Below are 20,412 nucleotides of genomic sequence, written 5' to 3'. Positions count from 1 at the left end.
GATACTGCACAGCTGGCAATCTTTATCAGAGGTGTTGCTGAGACGGTTCAGGTGACAGAAGAGTTTCTAAGTTTGTGTCCTATGTATGGCTGCAAAACAGCTACAAATATATTTCAGCAGCTATGCGAAGTCACTGAGCAACTTTGTTTGCCGTGGAACAGACTGGTGGGCGTTCCCACAGATGGAGCGCCTTGTATGACAACCGAGTGGTCGCGTGGCAATAGCTCTGCACTACATTATAGACCAACATATGAATGTGAAGCATCATTATTTTTAGGTTAAAGGTGACATACAGGTCCTTCTCAAAATATTAGCATATTGTGATAAAGTTCATTATTTTCCATAATGTAATGATGAAAATTTAACATTAATATATTTTAGATTCATTGCACACTAACTGAAATATTCCAGGTCTTTTATTGTCTTAATACAGATGATTTTGGCATACAGCTCATGAAAACCCAAAATTCCTATCTCACAAAATTAGCATATTTCATCCAACCAATAAAAGAAAAGTGTTTTTAATACAAAAAAACGTCAACCTTCAAATAATCATGTACAGTTATGCACTCAATACTTGGTCGGGAATCCTTTGGCAGAAATGACTGCTTCAATGCGGCGTGGCATGGAGGCAATCAGCCTGTGGCACTGCTGAGGTCTTATGGAGGCCCAGGATGCTTCGATAGCGGCCTTTAGCTCATCCACAGTGTTGGGTCTTGAGTCTCTCAACGTTCTCTTCACAATATCCCACAGATTCTCTATGGGGTTCAGGTCAGGAGAGTTGGCAGGCCAATTGAGCACAGTGATACCATGGTCAGTAAACCATTTACCAGTGGTTTTGGCACTGTGAGCAGGTGCCAGGTTGTGCTGAAAAATGAAATCTTCATCTCCATAAAGCTTTTCAGCAGATGGAAACATGAAGTGCTCCAAAATCTCCTGATAGCTAGCTGCATTGACCCTGCCCTTGATAAAACACAGTGGACCAACACCAGCAGCTGACACGGCACCCCAGACCATCACTGACTGTGGGTACTTGACACTGGACTTCTGGCATTTTGGCATTTCCTTCTCCCCAGTCTTCCTCCAGACTCTGGCACCTTGATTTCCGAATGACATGCAGAATTTGCTTTCATCCGAAAAAAGTACTTTGGACCACTGAGCAACAGTCCAGTGCTGCTTCTCTGTAGCCCAGGTCAGGCGCTTCTGCCGCTGTTTCTGGTTCAAACGTGGCTTGACCTGGGGAATGCGGCACCTGTAGCCCATTTCCTGCACACGCCTGTGCACGGTGGCTCTGGATGTTTCTACTCCAGACTCAATCCGCTGCTTCCGCAGGTCCCCCAAGGTCTGGAATCGGCCCTTCTCCACAATCTTCCTCAGGGTCCGGTCACCTCTTCTCGTTGTGCAGCGTTTTCTGCCACACTTTTTCCTTCCCACAGTCTTCCCACTGAGGTGCCTTGATACAGCACTCTGGGAACAGCCTATTCGTTCAGAAATTTCTTTCTGTGTCTTACCCTCTTGCTTGAGGTGTCAATAGTGGCCTTCTGGACAGCAGTCAGGTCGGCAGTCTTACCCATGATTGGGGTTTTGAGTGATGAACCAGGCTGGGAGTTTTAAAGGCCTCAGGAATCTTTTGCAGGTGTTTAGAGTTAACTCGTTGATTCAGATGATTAGGTTCATAGCTCGTTTAGAGACCCTTTTAATGATATGCTAATTTTATGAGATAGGAATTTTGGATTTTCATGAGCTGTATGCCAAAATCATCCGTATTAAGACAATAAAAGACCTGAAATATTTCAGTTAGTGTGCAATGAATCTAAAATATATGAATGTTAAATTTTCATCATTACATTATGGAAAATAATGAACTTTATCACAATATGTTAATATTTTGAGAAGAACCTGTAAGTTCTGGGTCTGTCACATTTTTGGTGCCAATTTATGTATTCCTTTTTTCTTTTTTTTAAAAAAAGGTTTCCATTAGTCAGGAATGAGGGAACGAGGAAAATACCCGATATTCATTTTATTGTATCATTTGAAATAAACACTATGGCGCCGCAGATGGTCGCCTCGGCGTGTTGGTGCACATTGTTTTGTTTTGTTTTTTGCTTTAAAACGGTCTTCTGTGATGGTACCCGGAGCTCTCTCACCAGAGAAGAACTCATGAACATCAGGGCTACTACACCAGAGGAGTTATTTCCAACTTTTCTGCCTACTGCTCTGGAATTTTTGGACATTCTGGTCACAGGTGCGCTCACCTTTTTTCACGCGGTGAAACGCCAGAAGAGAGGGAAATGGGCTGGGGTGCTGGTACGACTTCGCCAGCGTGGACTACGAACACCGTTACCTGGAATATTTCTGTCTAACGTGCGCTCACTTCCCAACAAAATTGAGGAACTACAACAGCTGTTGGGGAAAAACAGGGACTTTTATTCATCGGCAGTTTTGTGCTTCACGGAGACGTGGCTGTGTGGATTAATACCGGACTCTGCGCTGCAGCTGGCAGGATTCCAGCTCTACAGAGCGGACAGAGACACAGAACTCTCCGGCAAAGCGAAAGGTGGAGGAATCTGTTTTTACCTCAACAGTGGTTGGTGCAACGACGTGACAGTGATTCAGCAGCACTGTTCTCCAGACCTGGAAGCCTTCATTATAAACTGTAAGCCTTTCAATTCCCCCCGTGAGTTCGCTTCGTTCATCCTGGTCGGTGTTTACATCCCGCCGCAAGCTAACGTGCAGGTCGCACAGCGCATGCTCGCCGACCAGATACTGAGTGTGGAGCGGACCAACCCGGACTCCTTAGTTATCGTCGTTGGCGACTTTAACAAAGGTAATCTCACCCACAAACTCCCCAAATATAGACAGTTTATAAAATGTCCAACCAGAGAGGACAACATTCTGGATCACTGTTACACCACCATCAGAGACGCTGATCACGCCGTTCCACGTGCTGCACTGGGCCAATCCGACCACATCTTGGTCCACCTGATTCCTGCATACAGGCAGAAACTAAAGTTCTGCAAACCTGTTGTGAGGACGTCAAGGAAGTGGAGCAGTGAGGCTGTGGAGAATCTCCAGGCGTGTTTAGGCTGTACAGACTGGGATGTGTTCAGGACTACTACCAACAGTCTGGACGAGTACACAGAGGCTGTGACTTCCTACATCAGCTTCTGTGAGGACAGCTGTGTACCATCATGCACCAGGGTGAGTTACAACAACGACAAACCCTGGTTCACAGCTAAACTCAGAAGGTTAAGACTGGATAAGGAAAAGGCCTTCAGGAGTGGGGACAAAGACATATACAGAGAGGCAAAGTACAAGTTTGGCAAGGCAGTGAAAGAGGCCAAACGACTGTACTCTGAGAAGCTCCAAAACCAGTTCTCAGCCAATGACTCTGCGTCTGTCTGGAAAGGGCTCAAGCAAATCACCAACTACAAGCCAAAAGCCCCCCACTCCATCAACGACCGACGCCTCGCCAACAACCTGAACGAGTTCTACTGCCGCTTTGAAAGACAAAGGGACAGTCCTGCAACCATCCTCCACGACGCCCCCCAACAGCTGCAGCCACAATCCACCACCCCCATCTCTCCAACCTCAAGAGGGGCCTTGGCACCTCCAACCCCCACCCTGAAGTTCCCCCCCACCAGCCCCCTACCCACGCCGAGGACGGCTCTTTCCATCTAGGAGAGGGACGTCAACAAACTCTTCAGGAGACAGAACCCCCGGAAAGCTGCTGGTCCGGATTCTGTCTCACCAGCCAGCCTGAAGCACTGCGCTGATCAGCTGTCTCCAGTCTTCACAGACATTTTTAACACCTCACTGGAGACATGTCATGTGCCAGCCTGCTTCAAGTCCTCCACCATCGTCCCTGTTCCCAAGAAGCCAAGGACCACAGGGCTTAATGACTTCAGACCCGTCGCCCTGACCTCTGTGGTGATGAAGTCCTTTGAGCGCCTTGTGCTCTCACACCTAAAAAGACATCACCGACCCCCTCCTGGACCCCCTGCAGTTTGCCTACAGAGCCAACAGGTCTGTAGATGATGCAGTCAACCTAGCCCTTCACTTCATCCTCCGGCACCTGGACTCCACAGGAACCTACGCCAGGATCCTGTTTGTGGATTTCAGCTCTGCCTTCAACACCATCGTCCCAGCTCTGCTCCAGGAGAAGCTCTCCCAGCTGAGTGTGCCCGACTCCACCTGTAGGTGGATAACTGACTTCCTGTCTGACAGGAAGCAGCGCGTGAGGCTGGGGAAGCACGTCTCTGACTCCCTGACCATCAGCACCGGTTCCCCCCCAAGGCTGTGTTCTCTCTCCTCTGCTCTTCTCCCTGTACACCAACAGCTGCACCTCCAGTCACCAGTCTGTCAAGCTTCTGAAGTTTGCGGACGACACCACCCTGATCGGACTCATCTCTGATGGTGACGAGTCCGCATACAGATGGGAGGTGGACCATCTGTTCGACTGGTGCAGCCAGAACAACCTTGAGCTCAACGCTCTAAAGACAGTGGAGATGGTTGTGGACTTCAGGCAGAAACCAGCCCCACCTGCCCCCATCACCCTCTGTGACTCCACAATTGACACTGTGGAATCTTTCCGCTTCCTGGGAACCATCATCTCCCAGGATCTCAAGTGGGAGCCAAACATCAGCTCCCTCATCAAGAAAGCCCAGCAGAGGATGTTCTTCCTGCAGCAACTGAAAAAATTCAACCTGCCAAAGACTATGATGGTGCACTTCTACACAGCCATCATTAAGTCCATCCTCACCTCCTCCATCACCATCTGGTACGCCGCTGCTACAGCCAAGGATAAGGGCAGGCTGCAGCGTGTCATTCAGTCTGCTGAGAAGGTGATTGGCTGCAGTCTACTGTTGCTTCAGGAACTGTACACCTCCAGGACCCTGAAGCGGGCAGGGAAGATTCTGGCTGATCCCTCCCACCCCGGTCACAGACTCTTTGAAACTCTCCCCTCTGGCAGGAGGCTGCGGTCCATCCGGACCAAAACCTCACGCCACAAGAACAGTTTTTTAGTTTTTTCCCATCTGCCACCAGCCTTGTTAACAAAGCCCGGAAACCACACTGACACTCCCCCTTTCCCCCATACCCCCCCCCCCCCCCCCCTTTTTTTTTTTTTGCTGACAGGACACTTGTAACCTGTAACTCTATGAGTTACATTAACGTTCAGGTTGGACTCCTGCTTTACTTGCACAATGATCACCTGCACTGTTTTATTGCTCTTGCATCTTATACTGCTCTATATTTACTCTCACTCACTTAAAACTGTGCACATATATTTATATTATATTGTAGATATGTTTATACTGTTTAATTTGTATTGTATTGCACTGACTACGCCAAAACAAATTCCTTGTATGTCCAAAAACGTACTTGGCAATAAAGCTTTTCTGATTCTGATTCTGCAGTTATTTTGTGCTTGTTTCAGAACAATTGGTGTTTTGTTGATAATGGCCACAAGCCGAAATGCGAGGGTCTTCCAATAGTTGTTTCTTAGCACTTCCAGTGTTGCTGGAGGCTTGACCGTAGCTGCTTTTTCGTACTACTCTTACACTGAAGAGGTCCTTTGTTTTGTGGACAGCATTGGCACCAGCCCCCAACTCATTTGAGTTTGTGATCCCTTTCTTAAAGCAAATTAGTGATTCAGATTTTATTGAAGGATATCATGAGTAAAAAGGGCAGAATGCATATGTTTAGCCCACTTTTGGGTTTTATTTTAAAAATTTTCATTGCACGTCAAAATTATGTGAACGTTTGTGTGGTCTATTATATAAAATCCCAATGAAATACACCGGACTATGTAGTTGTAACATGAACAACTGAAGATCAAGGGGTAAGCATACTTTTCAAGCACTTGAGCACTAATGAACTGTTGCTAAAACTTTGCCTTGTATTAATTTAATAAAATAAAGACAGACCTTAGGCCAAGCATTTTACGATACCAGGGCCGTTTCTGTGAGCCAAGGTAGATCCTTTGAACATGAATCTCCTCTTCAGGTGTCCAGTATTGAGGCAAGAAGCGATCATAATTGGGATTGGTGGAGGTCTGATGTAAGGTCTGCTTCAGCCGTCGCAAATACAAATCATCGTGGACAGGGTCTGCCTCACTATAATTATCTTCTGAATCATCTTCGTTTTGAGCTTGAAGAGAAACTTCTGCTGTGTCACTCTCAGCGGGAGACCCAGTGAAGTGTGGTTGATAGGACAATATGGTATCTACAACGCTGCAGTAAAGAGTAGCATACCCAAGACTGATCAGACTCCTGGGAGTCTTTCCAAAGTCACTCCATATGTTAGAAGCTAGCATCAGCAGGCAGAAGTCCACACTGGAAAAGTGAGTAGTTATTCAATGCTTTTCAACCATTATCAAGAGTTCTTATGAGTTTTAATTTAGTGATGCTAGTTAGGGAAAGCTCAGACATACACAGCAGATGTTAAGGAAAATGTATTAATTATGTAAGAGATAAATGCCAACATCAGCTAATTTAAATGTATGACAATAATACCTTTCAACATACTACAGATTTAGTACTTTACTCTCTCTCTGGTTTTTGCAACATTCTTTCATTGTATTGTAGGCAACTTGTGGTTAAGATTGTAGAATAAAATTTTTGTAAAATTACAAATTGTGGCACTACACCAAATAGCACTAGTAATAAAAAGAGGAAAGATTATCTGGAAAAAACAAATGTTTTTTTTGTAAAAAACAAGGTCAACAGGACCCACTGCAGGAATCTGGTCCTCCACTCTGCTCTGTGGCTCAACAGCTTCTGTTACTAGTGATGCATCAGTGGGCCAGTAATTGAAACATCCCAGCTTTTCCCCCACCAAACAAATTGTTCTTTCTGTGCCGAGGTTAAGGGTTAGGGATATGCTTTGATACACACTGTGGTATACCTTGTTCAACTTCCTGTTGAATTTAAAACAACTTCTGTAAGGAATCAGCATCAGTTTTTCCTGTTATGGTCAACGTTTCATATATGTTATTGTTGAATTAAGACAAATTAGTCTGTATCTGTGAAGACCTTATATCCACGTCCGATCTGCCAATGCACACAAAAATATTTTCAGTGCAAACAAAATTTTTCCAGTTTTGACAGCAATGCATGCAGCCATGCAGCCACTGAAAGCTCTGCCTCAGTGAAGCATCTTTTTAGGTCAGATGCTGTGAAGTTTAAAAACAAAGCTTGAACCAGATTAAGTTTTTAAATCAGCATATTGTAAATCACCAACACACAAGATGAAATACCTGAATACCAATATTACATACACAATATAGCCAAAAATGTTGGATCACACCACCAAATCAATGAATTCCAGTGTTACCATCGCTTTCATGATTGCAGGTGTATAAAGTTTGGTGTGGAGAAACTTGACCAGTCTGCACAGAGTCCCGACCTCAACCTTCTTGAACACCTTTGGGATGAATTAGAGTGGAGGCTGCAAGTCTGGTTTTTTCATCCAACTATGAACACACTCCTAAACCTTGTGGAAGATGTTTACAGAATTGTTAGTTAAAGTTGCTATTGCTGGCAACGGTGGGCCCACCAACAAATTGGACCTTATAAATTCAGCAGAGGATGTCAAAGTTCATGTACGTGTAAAAGTAGACAGACCAATACTTTTGGCAAAATAGTGTACATAAAAATATTTACCAACCCATTCAACACCTTAAAAAAACAAAACAAAAACAAAGCACTATCCTGCGCTGCATCACTACCACTTTCACATGCCAAAACAAATATTGCCTGGCCAAACCCCTTCCATCCCTGAACACAAACAATTATCCAAATAAACCTATGTTTATTTGGAAATTAACAGCCAAATAAACATTGGTTGTTAATATCGGCCCAGTTTTCCTTATAGCTTTAATACAAATATGTTAAATAATGACCAACATCAGCCGATACCAATGGTGATGTCTATATAATGTGCATCCCTAATAACAAATTTAATTAAATAAAAAAAAAAGCTTAATTACAAAACTAAACCATGTTTACCTATCCATGCCTTGAAAATTTACTTTTCAACAACAAACTAGTATGAAGACTCAACTCCTAAGCACTCAGAAAAGATCAATCTCCACATACACAGCATTTACATTATTGCACCAATCACAATCCTACTCTGTAAACACGTTTAAATATGCTGTTAAAAACAGAAAATCTAGTTTCGACAGGAAAGAGGAATGCAAGTAACTGCCGGCTGTTCTCTGGTGCAAGGCCAGTTATGGATAAGCAGCTCTGTAGCAGCGTGTGAACTTTCTGTTAAAGGCAGTCAACACTGTGACCTTACCTTGGGAGTTGGCTCGTTTGGCCCACTGCCCTCTCCTCCCGTCCTAGTTTTCTACGAAGCGGTGGTGGAATATGTCCTTTTCTCTGGTGGACTGAGACTTTTGTACTGTCCATCTTGTACACCTGCTCTGCTTCTGCGTCACTTCCAAAACCTGGAGATTTCATACACATGAAAATTATTCAACAGAAGCAATAGTTAAGAAAAATTGATTGTGCAAAAAGATTGGAGAAGAAAAACGACAACAGTGTATTAAAGCTGAAACAAACAGGCTGCAGATCAAGAAGAAGAGGGAAACCTTTGCAGGAGGACCGTGTTCACACAGCCTCTGAGGTGCATCAATCAAAGAATTATACTGCCTCCCATTACACAAACTTTTATCACCAGAGTGTGGAACTTCTCACAGTGCGACACTGACGTGCGTCCAGCCAGACAGCCACATGCAAACATTTTTTATACAGAATTCAAAACACAGCAAAAGGTATTGAGCTGTGTAAACACTTACTGTAGATCTTGAAATACAGGTCCTTCTCAAAAAATTAGCATATTGTGATAAAGTTCATTATTTTCCATAATGTCATGATGAAAATTTAACATTCATATATTTTAGATTCATTGCACACTAACTGAAATATTTCAGGTCTTTTATTGTCTTAATACGGATGATTTTGGCATACAGCTCATGAAAACCCAAAATTCCTATCTCACAAAATTAGCATATTTCATCCGACCAATAAAAGAAAGGTGTTTTTAATATAAAAAACGTCAACCTTCAAATAATCATGTACAGTTATGCACTCAATACTTGGTCGGGAATCCTTTTGCAGAAATGACTGCTTCAATGCGGCGTGGCATGGAGGCAATCAGCCTGTGGCACTGCTGAGGTCTTATGGAGGCCCAGGATGCTTCGATAGCGGCCTTTAGCTCATCCAGAGTGTTGGGTCTTGAGTCTCTCAACGTTCTCTTCACAATATCCCACAGATTCTCTATGGGGTTCAGGTCAGGAGAGTTGGCAGGCCAATTGAGCACAGTGATACCATGGTCAGTAAACCATTTACCAGTGGTTTTGGCACTGTGAGCAGGTGCCAGATCGTGCTGAAAAATGAAATCTTCATCTCCATAAAGCTGACCCTGCCCTTGATACAGTTGACCAACACCAGCAGCTGACACGGCACCCCAGATGACACGGCACCCCAGACCATCACTGACTGTGGGTACTAGACACTGGACTTCTGGCATTTTGGCATTTCCTTCTCCCCAGTCTTCCTCCAGACTCTGGCACCTTGATTTCCGAATGACATGCAGAATTTGCTTTCATCCGAAAAAAGTACTTTGGACGACTGAGCAACAGTCCAGTGCTGCTTCTCTGTAGCCCAGGTCTGGGGAATGCGGCACCTGTAGCCCATTTCCTGCACACGCCTGTGCACGGTGGCTCTGGATGTTTCTACTCCAGACTCCGTCCACTGCTTCCGCAGGTCCCCCAAGGTCTGGAATTGGCCCTTCTCCACAATCTTCCTCAGGGTCCGGTCACCTCTTCTCGTTGTGCAGCGTTTTCTGCCACACTTTTTCCTTCCCACAGACTTCCCACTGAGGTGCCTTGATACAGCACTCTGGGAACAGCCTATTCGTTCAGAAATTTCTTTCTGTGTCTTACCTTACCCTCTTGCTTGAGGGTGTCAATAGTGGCCTTCTGGACAGCAGTCAGGTCGGCAGTCTTACCCATGATTGGGGTTTTGAGTGATGAACCAGGCTGGGAGTTTTATAGGCCTCAGGAATCTTTTGCAGGTGTTTAGAGTTAACTCGTTGATTCAGATGATTAGGTTCATAGCTCGTTTAGAGACCCTTTTAATAATATGCTAATTTTGTGAGATAGGAATTTCGGGTTTTCATGAGCTGTATGCCAAAATCATCCGTATTAAGACAATAAAAGACCTGAAATATTTCAGTTAGTGTGCAATGAATCTAAAATATATGAATGTTAACTTTTCATCATGACATTATGGAAAATAATGAACTTTATCACAATATGCTAATTTTTTGAGAAGGACCTGTATACACTGCTCAAAAAAAAAAAAAAACAAATAAAGGGAACACTTAAACAACACAATATACCTCCAAGTGAATCAAACTTCTGTGAAATCAAACTGTCCACTTAGGAAGCAACACTGATTAACAATCAATTTAACATGTTGTTGTTCAAACTGAATAGACAACTGGGGGAAATCTCTGGCAAATAGCAAGACACTCAATAAAGGAGTGGTTCTGCAGGTGGGAACCACAGACCACTTCTCAGTACCGATGCTTTCTGGCTGATGTTTTGGTCACTCTTGATTGTTGGTGGTCTTTTCACACTCGTGGTAGCATGAGACGGACTCTACAACCCACACAAGTGGCTCAGGTAGTGCAGCTCATCCAGGATGGCACATCAATGCGAGCTGTGGCAAGAAGGTTTGCTGTGTCTGTCAGCGTAGTGTCCAGAGCCTGGAGGCGTTACCAGGAGACAGGCCAGTACACCAGGAGACGTGGAGGAGGCCGTAGGAGGGCAACAACCCAGCGGCAGGACCACTACCTCAGCCTTTGTGCAAGGAGGAACAGGAAGAACACTGCCAGAGCCCTGCAAAATGACCTCCAGCAGGCCACAAATGTGCATGTGTCTGCCCACACGGTTAGAAACCGACTCCATGAGGATGGTATGAGGGCCCGACGTCCACAAATGGGGGTTTTGCTCACAGCCCAACACCTTGCAGGACGCTTGGCATTTGCCAGAGAACACCATGATTGGCAAATTCACCACTGTTGCCCTGTGCTCTTCATAGATGAAAGCAGGTTCACACTGAGCACATGTGACAGACGTGACAGAGTCTGGAGACACCGTGGAGAGCGATCTGCTGCCTGCAACATCCTTCAACAGAGGTAGCCTGACTGCCATCAGGTACCGAGATGAGATCCTCAGACCCCTTGTGAAACCATATGCTGGTGCGGTTGGCCCTGGGTTCCTCCTAATGCAGGACAATGCTAGACCTCATGTGGCTGGAGTGTGTCAGCAGTTCCTACAAGATGAAGACATTGAAGCTATGGACTGGCCCGCCCGTTCCACAGACCTGAATCCGATTGAACACATCTGGGACATCATGTCTCGCTCCATCCACCAATGTCACGTTGCACCACAGACTGTCCAGGAGTTGGCGGATGCTTTAGTCCTGGTCTGGGAGGAGTTCCCTCAGGAGACCATCTGCCGTCTCATCAGGAGCATGTCCAGGCGTTGTAGGGAGGTCATACGGGCACGTGGAGGCCACACACAATACTGAGCCTCATTTTGACTTGTTTTAAGAACATTACATCAAAGTTGGATCATCCTGTAGTGTGTTTTTCCACTTTAATTTTTTGTGTGACTCCAAATCCAGGCCTCCATTGGTTAATAAATTTGATTTCCATTGATAATTTTTGTGTGACTTTGTTGTCAGCACATTCAACTTTATACAGAACAAAGTATTCAATGAGAATATTTCATTCATTCAGATCTGGGATGTGTTATTTGAGTGTTCCTTTTATTTTTTTGAGCAGTGTACATTGAAATGTTGGCAGAATCTTAAAGATTTAACTTACTCTCAGTGGTGGACAGTAACGGAGTACATTTACTTGATTACTGTACTTAAGTACATAATTTGAGTATCTTTACTTGAGTAATTATTTTTGGGGGAACTTATAAGTTTCACTCCACTACATTTCAAAGTCAAATATTGTACATTCAACTCCACTACATTTCTAGGAAGCTTGTTGTTACTTGTTCCTTTTGGCTCATCTTAGCTTTGTAATCCGATGTTGCCGTTTTTCTTTCTTGAAATGCAATTGGCCACACCATGTTTCTCACAAAGGGAACCAATCACACATGTAGCTCGTAGCTTATGTCATACTCGTTATCTGTCGCGACCTGAGTGCCTATCTTCATTTCAAGCAGAACCAGACAGAAAAGAAGCAATGGAAACTATTGAAGAAATGCAAGCAGAGAAACCAGTGCACCCATGGCCATATCTTAGCTCGATGTTTGAGATTTCAGGAGTCAAAAATAATTCCCATCAGTTTAAATGTATTCTCTGTTTGCCACGGATAAACTACATTTCTGTATTTAAGAACTCACCATCCAACCTGAGAAAGCACATCGAGGTAAGTCAGCAAACCTTTTTTTCACTTTAGATAAACACTTTAAATGAAATTGACTTTGGTTATGGTAGTTGCGGTTTAATGTTCTGACCAGGTTGATATCCAAAGAAATGAACTATTTTCATTTTCTAAAAATTGAGTGGTGTTGTCTTAGTGAGAAATAAAATATTGTAGTCCTTTGATTTATTTTTTTCATTTTAAGTCTGTCTTTGGAAAAGTTGTTCATTCAATTATTAAGCTAGATTCATCTGTGCAGAACATTCATTGTTTTGTATGTTTCTGTGTTAAGTATGGCAGTACTTAGTTATCAGTGCTACTGTGCTTGTGTTAAGTTATTGCTGTTAATATATGCATTTTACACACAATACTGTGTATGAATACTAAAGCTGAAGAAAGACTAAATGTACATCATCTTTTAAGTGTGAGGAGAATCAAGACTGTTTTCTTTTGGTGTGTTTAAATAAAAAAAATAGTCATTTTTCGTGGCATTTTTATGCTGAAATTCTTTACAGGTGGTGTAGAATATGTAGCAGAGTGGTTCTACTTGTCAATACATCAGGTGGTTTCTGAAAGTTACAAGGTTCTGCAAAATTACTCAATTATACAGCAGTGTACTGATATTAGAAAGTTTTATGTGTATTTTCAAATACTTTAGTTTTAAATGCATGTACAGGTCCTTCTCAAAATATTAGCATATTGTGATAAAATTCATTATTTTCCATAATGTCATGATGAAAATTTAACATTCATATATTTTAGATTCATTGCACACTAACTGAAATATTTCAGGTCTTTTATTGTCTTAATACGGATGATTTTGGCATACAGCTCATGAAAATCCAAAATTCCTATCTCACAAAATTAGCATATCATTAAAAGGGTCTCTAAACGAGCTATGAACCTAATCATCTGAATCAACGAGTTAACTCTAAACACCTGCAAAAGATTCCTGAGGCCTTTAAAACTCCCAGCCTGGTTCATCACTCAAAACCCCAATCATGGGTAAGACTGCCGACCTGACTGCTGTCCAGAAGGCCACTATTGACACCCTCAAGCAAGAGGGTAAGACACAGAAAGAAATTTCTGAACGAATAGGCTGTTCCCAGAGTGCTGTATCAAGGCACCTCAGTGGGAAGTCTGTGGGAAGGAAAAAGTGTGGCAGAAAACGCTGCACAACGAGAAGAGGTGACCGGACCCTGAGGAAGATTGTGGAGAAGGGCCGATTCCAGACCTTGGGGGACCTGCAGAAGCAGTGGATTGAGTCTGGAGTAGAAACATCCAGAGCCACCGTGCACAGGCGTGTGCAGGAAATGGGCTACAGGTGCCGCATTCCCCAGGTCAAGCCACTTTTGAACCAGAAACAGCGGCAGAAGCGCCTGACCTGGGCTACAGAGAAGCAGCACTGGACTGTTGCTCAGTGGTCCAAAGTACTTTTTTCGGATGAAAGCAAATTCTGCATGTCATTCGGAAATCAAGGTGCCAGAGTCTGGAGGAAGACTGGGGAGAAGGAAATGCCAAAATGCCAGAAGTCCAGTGTCAAGTACCCACAGTCAGTGATGGTCTGGGGTGCCGTGTCAGCTGCTGGTGTTGGTCCACTGTGTTTTATCAAGAGCAGGGTCAATGCAGCTAGCTATCAAGAGATTTTGGAGCACTTCATGCTCCCATCTGCTGAAAAGCTTTATGGAGATGAAGATTTCATTTTTCAGCACAACCTGGCACCTGCTCACAGTGCCAAAACCACTGGTAAATGGTTTACTGACCATGGTATCACTGTGCTCAATTGGCCTGCCAACTCTCCTGACCTGAACCCCATAGAGAATCTGTGGGATATTGTGAAGAGAACGTTGAGAGACTCAAGACCCAACACTCTGGATGAGCTAAAGGCCGCTATCGAAGCATCCTGGGCCTCCATAAGACCTCAGCAGTGCCACAGGCTGATTGCCTCCATGCCACGCTGCATTGAAGCAGTCATTTCTGCAAAAGGATTCCCGACCAAGTATTGAGTGCATAACTGTACATGATTATTTGAAGGTTGACGTTTTTTGTATTAAAAACACTTTTCTTTTATTGGTCGGATGAAATATGCTAATTTTGTGAGATAGGAATTTTGGGTTTTCATGAGCTGTATGCCAAAATCATCCGTATTTAGACAATAAAAGACCTGAAATATTTCAGTTAGTGTGCAATGAATCTAAAATATATGAATGTTAAATTTTCATCATGACATTATGGAAAATAATGAACTTTATCACAATATGCTAATGTTTTGAGAAGGACCTGTACTTTTGAATCCTTAAGTATTTTCAAAAGTGAGTACTTCAGTACTTTAACTTGAGTAGATTTTTGACCAAGAAACTTTTACTTGTAGTGGAGTAAGATTTGTCAATGAATATCAATACTTTTACTCAAGTATTATAGTTGAGTACTTCGTCCACCACTGCTTACTCTACAAAATGCAATAGAACACCATAAAAAAGGTGCAATTTGCAACAAGGACATCAACAGCTTCATCCAGAAAAAAACAAAAAGGCCCTAGTTCTTAAATTATGTGTTTAGGAAGTAGTTTCCCCCAACTAACAAAATATAATTCAGGTGGTGTTGCAGGAATGGCATAAGTAATTTAGTAATTTACCGACTAGGACATTGAACAGATTACAAATACGTGCCTTCTTCATTTAGACGGACAGCTCTGGGGTTCACACACTCAAAGCCATCCACTGAATTTCCTCTATCATAACTCTGTCTTGTTTGCAGACTTTCCTCTCCCTCCGAGTCATGGCTCTCCTTGTAACCCTCATCTTTCATAAATGCATTGCTGCCTTCTTCTAGAGCCTGGTTTTAAAAAGGACAAGATTACTATGGATCAGAGGTGGAAAAAAGTAGAAACATCAAAAACACCCTACCACTGAACAGGCAACTTACCTTGGACAAGGCCAACCCTAAAAGCCCCTCGAAATCCTTGAAATTAAGCTGAGGACCACTGTAGAATGTGTCAAGTTGAGCCTTGCGACCCAGCCAGTATATTGTAATAAGGACCTAAAATAGCAGACATTTGAAAATGCAGTAAACTACAAATTAAAATAGATTTTAATAGCTGCTAAGCACTTCATTTATTGTCATTTGTAAAGAAGTATGACCATATATTAATCCTTTAATGTAATTTGAAGCTTTTTCATGCAAAAGACAACATTAAAATGAAGGGTGCTCGGCCTTAATGATCAAGGATCTGTATAACTTAAGAAAAATGTCCATACAGAGCAATTTCCATTTCATTTGTGCTAGTCCAATAAAGCAAGTCTGTATTTGATGTTTTGGTTTAAAAAAAAAATACTGGGACAGCCTGATTTAAAATTATAATTTTAAGAAAAAACTCAAAATTTACCAACTGGCTGCTCAGTTATTTTGACAAGAGGCCTCATTATTAAGAATAAGCTGTCAAATTATGCAAAGCAAATGAGACTTTTCAGATAACCACATGACCTCATGAGCAACAAAATGCCAGTGGTTCATCCCATCACATCTCCCATATACACAGAATGGTGTGGCAGGTTGATTTAAAAAAAGAAAAGAGATTTAAAAACAAAAAGAATAAAAAGACCTGACATGTTAATAGTAAAACAGGTGTACATATTCACAACATTATAGTAAAGTTGGTAAACAATATTTTTAAATACCACCTGGATTCTGTTAATTTAGAGGAAGTTTTCTTGTTGCAATGCAGCACACAGGTGATTTTCAAGTTTTATAAGTCACCTTCACAGAGTACCAGTAAACAAAGACATTCACATTTAATAGTACAATAAATATAAACTTACATTTTTGAGTCTTCTCTGACTTTCATCATGCCTAAAAAGAACAAAAAAACAAAAAACAAGAGATTCATGTCAAAAGCAGCTGAAAGATATCCAGGCTCCTCATTTGCAACCAGTGCTAATCAGCTACTTATCAGGTTTTATAGAGAACAGGGTATCAACTTACACAAATGAAAGGTTAGGCAGACACAGCTCAAGTCATTATCGATGCAAAATAACTCTTTATTTACCTTATAAGCACATAAGGTTGTAATAATTGTAATGCAGAAAGCACTAAATGTAGCCATAGGCTTAGATTTTAGACTGCAATTGCATGCATGTTGTGGTGAAGGCAGCCACACAAACACCAAAGGTATTGCTTTAGAAGACGTTAATTTATATTAATACAACTTCACCTGAGTGTCACCCGAGTGGACAGATCCTGAAGGTCGCCAGGATGAAACAGCTGTGACTCATTTAGTCCAAGTTTTCCACATGCTTTCAGGAAAACATTCACATTATCCTGGAGTTTAAAAGAAAGAAAATGTAGAAAACTTTGTGAATTATGACATCCTTGCTAAAAAACATTTGGGGCAAAAACAGCTAAACTGCATCATCCAAAGCAAAATGAGCTGTTCTCACAGCACCATTAGGCTGGGCCCATTTGCCAATGATTACCAATTGATCAATAATTAAGATGTTCAACACAGCAGATTTTAACAGAAAAAGCCAATTAAAATTAAGAATGAAGAAACCTTGCCGTTTAAAAAAAAAAAGATGTTGTCTTTGGTCCAGTCATTGATTGAACTGTTTTACTGAGGCAACTGCCAATACTAAAGCAAAAGTTAAAATATTTAATTGCAAGAGTTTTTCTAAAGAACCTTTGAAAGAAAAGTTACTGAAGTTCTTGCAGTTAAATGTAAACATAAAGAAGGTAGCATAAAATATGATGTAACCAAACCATTTAGAGAGCTTGGGTGCTGCTGTAGTTTCCTGACAGCTGAAATTTCAACTTGTGATAAAAAGTTGCAATTTTTAATGAAATCTGGAAATATTTTTAAGAATGCCATTTCCATATTAATTTAAACAAGTCCAAACCACTTGCTGCGACATTAATTGAATGACAAAAGGTGCAATAGGTAATTTCTGTGAAGCAACTGCTTCACAGGAGAATTCCAACAAGTTCTGTCATTAAAAGGTGGTCATAATGTCCTTAATTTATGTTCCCCAAGGCTGCTAGGTGTTGCAACCTAGTCCGTTAAATCGAATAGGGGAAAGAAAGGAAATCCAAACTGAAATGTCTATTGTAATTTAAATCAAGTCACAGCAGCTGCAGCAGCAGCCGCCCCATGTCTCTGGCTTTAATAAACACCTTAGCACCCAATGAGAGTGACGGATCATTTTTCCCTTTTGAAACATGCTATAAACTATTACTGCAATAGCAAAATAAATCAAAATATCCACTTATACAAGTTGTTCAACAAGCTTAAAAAGATTAATTAACATACTTGCAGCTACAAAATATTAAAAAAGAATTTCCTTTTTACAAGTCTTATCCAGGCTCTGTCACAGATTAAGATTAATGTAAAACTAGTCAGTCATTTTCTATACTGCATCTTCCATAGTGGGTCAAGGGGAAGCTGGTGCCTATCTCCAGCAGTCTATGGGTGGGAGGTGGGGTACACCCTGGACAGGTCGCCACTCCATTGCAGGGCAACACACAACCATACACACACTCATTCACACACCTAAGGGCAAATTAGAGAGGCCAATTAACCTAACAGGCATGTCTTTGGACTGTGGGAGGAAGCCGCAGTACCCGGTGAGAACCCACCCATGCACGGGGAGAACATGCTAACTCCATGCAGAAAGACCCCCGAATAAAGTATTGCATGAGTGAAGTTTTGATCAGTTTTCCAGGATTTCTAAAGATTACTTAAAAAGTTTTCTGAGGCTATTTTTTATTTTTGTCAAAGAAGCATGACAGCCACAGTCCTTAAAGTCACTTAACTCAGAATCATTAAGAAATAAAAAATTTATAAAACTCACAGATCAGAGCTGGACAATATTAGAAATATCATGCAACAGCAATCTTACCGATACAAAAAATGCAATAAGGCCATCTGCAGCAAAAATCCACATTGTCCTCTCTCTTTTTTCTCATCTGTGCTTTAACACATTGTCTGACCTTTAGCATCTTGGGACCTGTCATCTGTATCAGGGATGGGGATCTACCCCAGTGAGATTCAGTCCATTAGGCTGAATATCTTATTAGCAAATATGAACTCATGACACTTGGAAAAATAATAACCAACTATTATTTCATTCCAAACAGATGTTTGTGATATTAATATTGTGCACACTGATGATGCATGACAACATATTTACAATATAATGTGCAGCTCTATTATAGAAATAACCAGTGCCGAGTCTAACATTACTTTGGGTGTATTCACACTTGCCACTTTTGGTCCGTTTTAAAAACGGACCAGAGTTCGTTTCCCCCCTTGGTCCGGACCTTTTGTGCAGGTGTGAATACACTTAAGCAAACCCTGGTCTGGACCAAACAACCGGACCGAGACCCACTTTTTGAGGTGGTCTCGGTCCGCTTCCAAACGGACTCTGGTGCAGTTCGCTTATGGTCTGAATACAAACCGGCCCCGATCCGAACCAACTACAAAAGCGTACGTCTCTTTGGACATAAAAACCCACTGTAGCCGGTAGCAAAGGTGTGTGTTGTAAAGTTATCATACCTGATAAGCTGTGTGTTGCTTAGCAACGCTACTGGCTTGTTGTGGGACAAGGCACGAAGAGAACATCGGCGTTCAGCACGCATTCTCCGACGGGGTTCCAACATTGTAAATGTAACGTCTCAAAGTCTGTGTTGAATGAGCTGCTCTTGACTCTCACAATAATATTGCAGCTGTAATAACGACACAAATATGCAGAACAGAGGTGCTGCACGCAGCACGTCTACAGCTGTTTTCCTAAATGTCCAGGTCTGTGCTCTGTCCCGGCCCCGTCATTTCTGTCCAATGGGAACAATGATCATCACCCACGTGGCTTTGTTTACAAGTAATAGTTCACTTGCAAAAAGTACAATGTGAAAACAAACCGTACCAAATGAAAAAAAATAAAGTTCACTTTTGGTCCGGACCAAACAAGCGGACCAAATGACTTTCTTGGTGTGAATACAGAACTTCTTTTTTGTTTCTTTTTTATTAGATATTTAGGCACTGTGAGAGTCAAAAACTGTTCACATTTCATACAATAAACCTATAAAAAGAAAAAATATCCAAGATAACAGTTTAACACAAGAAGTATATTAGCACCAATAACGGTTCCCAAATGCTTTCAGCTCAACATTTGGCATAGCTTATGCCTCCGCTTAACAAAGACAAACACCTTTATCATGGTAAATATTTTCCGACCATTCTTCAGATGGTACAGAATGGAGCAGCTAAGGTTTTGACTGGTGCAGGTAAACAAGAACATATTGCTTTAATAAAAGCCTCTCTGCATTTGCTTCAGGCTGAGGCAAGAACAGATTTCAAGGTTTTCCTTTTAAAATACAGAGTAGTGAATGGTCTTGCCCTACCACATTCGGCAGGCCTTGCGATCCCTTTTAAACCTGCATGTGTTGTAACATCTTAGGGTATACTTGTTTTGAGCATCCCCAAGGTTCCTAAAAGGAAAGTTTGTGAGCGAGATATTTCATTAAATGCCCCAACATTATCAAATAATCCACCTATAGATAACAGCTTTTGAATTGTCTGTTCTTCTGTCACCTTTTTGTATCTTCACTGTTTTAATTCAGTCAGTCAGTCAGTCATTTTCTACCGCTTATTCTATAGTGGGTCACGGGGGAGCTGGTGCCTATCTCCAGCAGTCTATGGGCGAAAGGCAGGGTACACCCTGGACAGGTCGCCAGTCCATCACAGGGCAACACACGTTTTAATTCAACAATATTAAATCTATTTACAAAGCCATCATATTTTTGTACATCACTTTAATATAATAGAATTAGTGGTGGTCTAAGTGTGCACAGTATTGTATGTTATGATAAGATGCTTTTAGTGACTGATGAAGCTTAAATCTAAAGTTTTTACAACATAAAAGACATTCAATCTGCACTCAAATTGTTAATTTAAAAAGGTGG

General features: G+C 42.0%; 1 protein-coding gene across 8 annotated transcripts in view; it reads right to left on the bottom strand.

Moving 5' to 3' along the window:
* lmo7b (LIM domain 7b) overlaps positions 1–20,412 on the bottom strand; it is a 42,215-nt gene that overhangs the window by 15,403 nt on the left and 6,400 nt on the right. For 6 of the 8 annotated variants that reach the window (XM_047364110.1, XM_047364114.1, XM_047364109.1 and 3 more), the window contains exons 5-9: positions 16,670–16,776; positions 16,278–16,308; positions 15,385–15,498; positions 15,129–15,294; positions 8,305–8,455 (exon numbers count right to left, since the gene is read on the bottom strand). In XM_047364110.1, coding sequence (XP_047220066.1) covers positions 8,305–8,455; positions 15,129–15,294; positions 15,385–15,498; positions 16,278–16,308; positions 16,670–16,776 — 569 coding nt within the window. Of the gene's footprint in view, positions 1–8,304; positions 8,456–8,547; positions 8,574–8,599; positions 8,703–15,128; positions 15,295–15,384; positions 15,499–16,277; positions 16,309–16,669; positions 16,777–20,412 lie in introns of those variants that run through there. The other 2 variants (XM_047364115.1, XM_047364116.1) reach the window with 2 other exon arrangements.

The sequence above is a fragment of the Girardinichthys multiradiatus genome, chromosome 4 (assembly GCF_021462225.1).
Source record: "Girardinichthys multiradiatus isolate DD_20200921_A chromosome 4, DD_fGirMul_XY1, whole genome shotgun sequence".
Classification (NCBI taxonomy): Eukaryota; Metazoa; Chordata; class Actinopteri; order Cyprinodontiformes; family Goodeidae; genus Girardinichthys; species Girardinichthys multiradiatus.
This window is presented reverse-complemented; position numbering and strand designations above follow the sequence as displayed.